Below are 7,658 nucleotides of genomic sequence, written 5' to 3'. Positions count from 1 at the left end.
TTCAAAGAAAGTTGCTGCTCGAGTCAGATCTAACATTAGAAAAAGCAATACAACTTGCAACTTCATTCCAGCAGTCATCTGAGGCAGCAAAATCTCTAACGCCTTCAGAGATCCATGCAGTAAACAGCAGGTTAGTCAACAAACACCAACCCCATCAGAGCATTTCAACTTATGCTAAACAGCCTGCACGTTCAAATCCTAGATCTAAATCTAGTAATAATTATCACAAATGTCATCGATGCAAAGGTCCCCATGCATCTCATCGATGCAAGTTCAAGTCAGCAACTTGTTATAAGTGCAGTAGGCAAGGTCACATTGCCAAGGCCTGCTTTGCAAAGTCTTCGCCTGTTGCTAAATCTAGCCAGTCAAGACAGTACCGCAACCAAAGGCAGCACTATGTTAACTCTCACCAAGACTACCTAACCCAACCAATGAACCACTCTACCTGTGAAAATGCTCAAACTGATTCGCAGCCGGATTTCAACCTGTTCTCTGTGAAATCAATAAGTCATGCTCCCATCAATGTACTAGTTAATATCAACGGTAAGAGCATCAGCTTCCAACTTGACACTGGAGCATCTCTAACAGTCATCACAAAGAAGGAATTTGACGCTGTCACAGGAGGATCAGTGCCTCTACAACCATGTCACAAGTGTCTAACAACATACACTGGTGACAATGTTCCGGTAATAGGAGAGTGTATGGTTCATGTAAGTTATAATGGTCAAAGTGTTAAACTTCCTCTTCTTGTGGTTGAAGGAAATGGACCACCATTACTAGGTAGGAACTGGTTAAGTGATCTTAAGTTAAATTGGGAGAGTATATTTTCAGTGATCAAAGCAAGAGAATCTAGTTTTACTTCAATAGATAAAGTTATATCTGAAAATGAAAGTGTTTTTGGTAATTCAGGATTACTAAATGATAGAACAGTGAAGATAAGCATTAAAGACACAAATCCAAGATACTGCAAAGCTAGAGTTCCACCTTATGCAATGAGGAATAAAATTGAAAATGAGCTAAGTAGATTGGAATCTAATGGCATCATAAAGAAGGTAGACTATTCCGATTGGGCAACGCCCATTGTGCCAGTGTTAAAGAAGGATGGTTCTGTAAGAATTTGTGGAGACTATAAAGCTACACTGAATAAGCAAATAGAGCTAAATAGGTACCCTATTCCTAACATTGAGGAAATTTCTTTGAATTTGGCAGGAGGAGACAAATTCACTGAATTAGACTTTAGTCATGCTTACACTCAACTAGAACTGCATCCAGATTCAAAAGTCTATACGACAATAAACACACATAAAGGACTCTACCCATATGAAAGACTATGTTTTGGTATATCATCCAGCCCTGGAATTTTCCAGGCTGTCATGGACAGTATTTTTAAGGATATTCCAAATGTTTGTGTTTACTTTGACAATGTGTACATAACTGGTAAGAATGACACTGCACATCTTAAAACACTTGATAAAGTCTTGAAAATAGTTGGTGAAAAAGGTTTAAAGATAAACAAAGATAAATGTCAATTCATGCTGACAGAAATTAGTTTTCTTGGTTATATATTAAGCAAGCAAGGTATCAGACCTCAACCTGAGAAAACAAAAGCCATTAAAGAAGCACCCAAACCTGAAAATACCCAACAACTAAGAGCTTTTTTGGGCTTAATAAATTACTATGCGAAGTTCATAGGGAATCTGTCTGGTAAACTATCACCACTGTACAAGCTGCTGCAGAAAAATGCAACTTGGCACTGGGGTAAACAACAAGAAGCTGCTTTTAATACAGCAAAAGAAGCTTTGTCTTCTGACACCTTACTAACTCACTATGACCCAGGGAAAAGACTTATATTAACATGTGATGCTTCACCAGATGGTGTAGGAGCAGTCTTGTCCCACATGGATGAAAAGGGTGACAGACCCATTGCTTTTGCCAGTAGATCTTTGAACCAGGCTGAGAAAAATTATTCTCAGTTAGATAGGGAAGGCTTAGGCATCATTTTTGGTGTTAAGAAATTTCACAAGTTTCTGTTTGGTAAAGAGTTCACCATCTTTACAGATCATAAACCATTGCTAGGTTTATTTGGAGAAAACAAACCCCTACCTGAGCATGCCTCACCAAGAATTCAAAGATGGGCTATCACACTAACTGCATACAATTATGAATTGAAATACAAACCTGGATCTGAGAATAGTGCAGATAGTCTTAGTCGATTACCTTTAAAAAACCAAAGCCTTAGCTATGTACCAGAAGATGTATTTGTTCTTTTCACTATCATGGATAACTCCAATATAAATGTGAATGATGTTAATGTGAATGATGTTAAAAGAGAAACACAAAAGATGAGTGCTTAATAAAAGTATATGAGTACTGTAAGTATGGTTGGCCTGAAGAGTCAGTGAATGAGGACTTAAAGCCATATAAAATAAGAAAAATGGAATTAAGTCTAAAAGATGGAGAAGATGCAGTCCATTATCAGTCAGAGTTGCCTAAACAAAGTATTTGTAACTTAATAAATGATTATGGTGATATGGCAATTTCAAATGCTTTTAAAAGAGAATACATTAGTAAGAAGGAATGTGATCATCAAACAACTTTGCTAACATCATTAGCATTTACAGAAACTAAAAGGGTAACATCAAAAGAAAAAAGATTTTTGCCATTTAATACACCCACTTCAAATACTGGATCACAGTTGCAAATTGATATGGTCCAGGATATTACTTTTAAACAGTATTTTTGGTTACCAAAAAGCACTATCAGATTACCTGAGAAAATTGATCAATCAAAGAAATCTATGTCAGTTAAGGATCTGAATAACAGCATAATACTTTCAGATGCCAATTCAAAAATAGTTCCATTAAATCATGACAAAACATGCATTGAAAGAGAATTTGGTGTTAATGAGAATGTGTATCTGAGAAATTATGGGAGAAGGGAAAAATGGATACCAGGTCAAATTGTTCAATGTACAGGACCTGTGTCTTATAAAGTAAAAACAAATGATGGACTTATTGTCCGTAGACATGCAGACCAGTTAAAAATAACTTGTGCAGATAATAAGTGTGAATCTGTCAATCCCACCAAATCTGATAAGTTCACACCAACTCAGTTTGTTCCACAACCGAGTTCTGTTGATATGAGTGAACCAAGTACTCTAGAGTCAGAAAATGTAAATTCTGGAATTAATGATTTAGATCCTAGACCTCCTGAGATAGAGAATCCATATGGTCAGAATCTTGAGTCACCAAATCAAAAGCCACTGAGAAGGTCAAGCAGGACAATCAAAGTCCCAAATAAGTTAGACCTATGATTTTAAAGGTCAAAAGGACTTTGACATCATTGTTTTGTATTTTAATTATGTTGTAACATATTGTGCATTGTTTGTAAGGATGTAATCTACCATAATGTTCATGTTACAATATATTTGGTGATTTAAGGATACTGTAAATTGTTCTATTGAGAGATGTGTTGTGTTTACTAAGGGTAAAGGGATGTAATATAGTGAGACTTGTGAAGTCAAGGGAACTCACTCTTCTTGTATTAGTATTATATTTATACTGTTATCTTGAGTGATGTCCCTTATATGTTTATATATATGTTTGACTCTCGTGACTTCCGCTCTCTCTCGTTACCATCATGTAGTTGGAGGCCAATAAACGTTTTATATACAATCACATGCTTCTATCGTCAATCTATTACAGAGAGGTAACAAAACTAGGTGAAATCTACTTCAGCACCATATTCTTAAAAACTATTTATAGTGCACCAGTTAAAGTTAATTATTAAATTAAGGTAGCAATAATTAGTTTCCGCATACACCAGCAGACACAACCAGTGCTGAAAAAAATAAACATAACAACGTTTATAATTTTCTGTTTTTAATTACCAAAATGATTCAGAACTAATTTTTAAAAAGTTGTTCACTATGAACAAGTTTTCTTGGGTCCAACATGTATCCTTGTATCAGTTTTAAATTGAACTTAATCTTGACTTTTGTCTTCTCTGTATGCAATTGTATAATCCACAGTATCTAAAAAAAACTGTTATATTAAACTCATTATGTTTGCATACTTTCAACTCTTAACTGTATAAATAAAAATATTTGTCTGTCGTATAAAAATCATAAATTAAATCAAAGTTAATCGTGCGACAGGCCGTTAGATATTAAGACGACTTTTTCTTCTTTGTAGCATTGATTAGGAGCCCACAATCCATTGTGATTGTATAATGTAAAATGTTCGTTTGTTGTATTGGTAGAACTACTATCTTGTACTATTTCAGTTTTATGTACATTTACTTCTTTTTGTTTTACATACCAATACGATATTAAACGTGTATAATTTAAATTATCTCCATTGAGTCTTCACAATAGGCTTTAGGAAAAGTAGTAGAACTAAATATTTCTTTGTCAGAAAACATTATCACGACATATTGGAACACATCATCTCTACACTCCAGCAGAACACATCATCTTTACACTCTAATGGAACACATCATCTCTACACTCTAGTGGAACACATAATCTCTACACTCTAATAGAACACACCATCTCTACACTCTAGTAGAAAACATCATCACTATACTCTAGTGGAACACATCAACACTACATTCACTACACTCTGGTGGAACACATCATCTCTACACTCTAGTAGAACACATCGTCACTACACTCCAGTAGAAAACATCATCACTACCTTCTAGTGGAACACATCATCACTACACTTCCAGTGGAATACATCATCTTCACAGGATGATTGAATAAAAAGTTCGTACATTAAGACCTGTGTGGAGATAAAAGAAAGTTATTTAATATTGTATTTTACCTTACCAAATGATATATTACCCTACTTTCTTTTACATAATGAATATGTAGATTGTTCTAAACAATTGTAGTTGGCAGAAAACGTAAGTCTTTGGGACAGAGGATAAAATGAACAGATATGTGAATGTCAATGTTTACTAAAAGCCAAATAATACATGTTGTCTTAGGGGGCGCCAAAACGGGTTGGAAAAATAAATTGAAAGGTTGAGGGGGGGGGGGGGGGTGCAAATCAAAATGTCGAGGGGGGGGGGGTGCAAATCGAAATCTCGAGGGGGAGGTGCAAATTGAAAGTTTGAGGGGGGGGGGTGATAATCAAAATCTCGAGGGGGGGGGGTGCAAATCGAAAAGTTTGTCCCCGGGCGCCGGGAAGGGTCGCAACGCCTCTGACTTACCTACCTACCTACCTACCTACCTACCTTCCTGCCTGCCTACCTACCTACCTATCTACCTGCCTACCTACCTGTCTGCCTGCCTACTTGCCTACCTGCCTGCCTGCCTACCTGCCTGCCTGCCCGGTTTCTCATTTTGCTAGCTTAGTAACAGTGTTACAAAACTCGAAATTTCAAACTGGTTTGGCTTAAGGTTAGTTCATTGATCCTGTTGAGCCCTACATTACATAGTTAATCAGTTTAACAATGTAGATGCCATTGGAGTAGGTGTAAGTCAAAGCCTGATGTTATTATACAACTTCATCTCTCTTTGTTTCTTTATAAAAAGGTTATGGAAGGTTTTTTAAGGTAATTTTCTGAAATGTTTACCGGACGAATGCAAAATGATAAACAACCATAGCTCTTCTGTTATATAGGCTCAATGCAGTGTTTCTTCCAGACTTTTATTACGGGTGGGGGGAGGGAGGGATTTTCGGGGGAGGGTCAACATTTGGGGGGGGGGGGGGGCGCGGAAACTTGTAAAAGTGTATGTTTACTTTATAAATTCCATTTCGTTCGGAGGGGGGGGGGGGCGGTAAAAGAGATGCCTGGTAGAAACTCTGGCTACATGCAGCCTTTTATGCTGTTCAGTGCATGTTTTGGTTGGGGTTAGGATTGTTACATATAAGTATTCGCATAGATTTAGAGTAGCGTCCCTTTTGTTAACATGTTTTTATTACCCTTCAAACAAAAGTCTTTTTAGCGCAATTTCCATTATCATAAGGTTGTCGCAAAATGTAACATATATGTAACATATGTCAATGATGTCAATGAATTTTCATTAAAAAAAAAAAGATGTCTAGTACAGTTTACGACACTAACGATCTTCGCCGATACTTTTTTGGTGGGTAAGTGGGTAGGCGGGTAGGTTGGTAAGTGGGTAGGTGGGTAGTGGGTAGATGGGTAGGTAGGTAGGTTAACATGTGTTTCGACTTGCATATCATGTTTTAAAATGTGTTACGGCTGTCAAATAATGTGTTAACATTTGTTACGGCTGTCATATCATGTGTTAACATGTGTTAAGACTGTAATATGATGTCTAAACATGAGTTATGTCTGTCAGATGATGTGTTAACATGCGTTACGACTGTCAAGTCATGTGCTAACATGTGTTACGGCTGTCTTACAATGTGTTAACATCTGTTATGACTGTCATATGATGTGTTAACATGTGTTAAAACTGTCATATCATGTGTTAACATGTGTTACGACTTTCATATCATGTGTTAAAATGTGCTACGACATTCATATGATGTGTTAACATGTGTTACGGCTGTCAAATCATGTGTTAGCATGTGTTACGACTTTCATATCATGTGTTAACATGTGTTATGCTTGTCATTTGATGTGTTAACATTTGTTACCGCTGTCATATCATGTGTTAACAAGTGTTACGACTGTGATAGCCTGTGTCAACATGTGTTACGACTTTCATATTATGTGTTAACATGTGTTACGGCTGTGATGTCATGTGTTAACATGTGTTACGGCTGTCAAATAATGTGTTAACATGTGTTACGACTGTTATATGATGTGTTAACATGTATTACGGCTGTCATACCAAGTGTTGACATGTGTTAAGACTTTCATATAAAGTGTTAACATGTGTTACGGCTGTCATATGATGTGTTAACATGTGTTAAGACTGTCATATCATGTGTAAATATGTGTAATGACTTTCATATCAAGTGTTAACATGTGTTTCGACTTTCATATCATGTTTTAAAATGATTTACGGCTGTCAAATTATGTGTTAACAAGTGTTACGACTGTGATATCATGTGTCAACATGTGTTACGGCTGTCATATGATGAGTTAACATGTGTTAAGACTGACACATCATGTGTTAACATGTGTTACGACTTTCATATGTGTTAACATGTGTTACGACTTTTATATCATGTGATAACATGTGCTAGGGCTGTCATATCATGTGGAAACATGTGTTACGGCTGTCAAATAATGTGTTAACGAGTCATGGCTGTAAAATCATGTGCTAACATTTGTTACGGCTTATATATCTTGTGTTAACATGTGTTATGACTGTCATATGATGTGTTAACATGTGTTAACACTGTCATATCTTGTGTTAACATTTGTTACGACTTTCATATCATGTGTTAACATGTGTTACGGCTGTCATACTTTGTGTTAACATTTGTTACGACTTTCATTTCATGTGTTAACATGTGTTTCGACTTTCATATCATGTATTAACATGTGTTACAACTGTTATATCACGTGTTAATATGTGTTACGTCTGTCAAATAATGTGTTAACATGTGTTACGACTGTTATATGATGTGTTAAGATGTGTTACGACTGTTATATGATGTGTTAACATGTTTTACGGCTGTCATATCATGTGTTAACATGTGTTACGACTGTCATATGATGTGTAAACA

General features: G+C 36.2%; 1 protein-coding gene across 3 annotated transcripts in view; it reads left to right on the top strand.

Moving 5' to 3' along the window:
- The first annotated feature begins 3,683 nt into the window (after positions 1 to 3,683).
- Positions 3,684 to 7,658, top strand: part of LOC131946611 (ATP synthase membrane subunit K, mitochondrial) — a 31,777-nt gene continuing 27,802 nt past the window's right edge. Inside the window, exon 1 of one of the 3 annotated variants that reach the window (XR_009387730.1) lies at positions 3,684 to 3,708. Coding sequence is in view for 1 of the 3 variants with exons in the window: in XM_059307512.1 (XP_059163495.1) it covers positions 6,049 to 6,101 (53 nt within the window). In the remaining 2 variants the exon portion in view is untranslated. Of the gene's footprint in view, positions 3,709 to 5,995; positions 6,102 to 7,658 lie in introns of those variants that run through there. The other 2 variants (XM_059307512.1, XR_009387728.1) reach the window with 2 other exon arrangements.

This window comes from Physella acuta, unplaced genomic scaffold (assembly GCF_028476545.2).
Source record: "Physella acuta isolate Inbredline_101_S28 unplaced genomic scaffold, ASM2847654v3 ptg000565l, whole genome shotgun sequence".
Taxonomy (NCBI): Eukaryota; Metazoa; Mollusca; class Gastropoda; family Physidae; genus Physella; species Physella acuta.
Note: the sequence above shows the minus strand (reverse complement) of the source record. Positions and strands in the feature narration are given on the sequence as shown.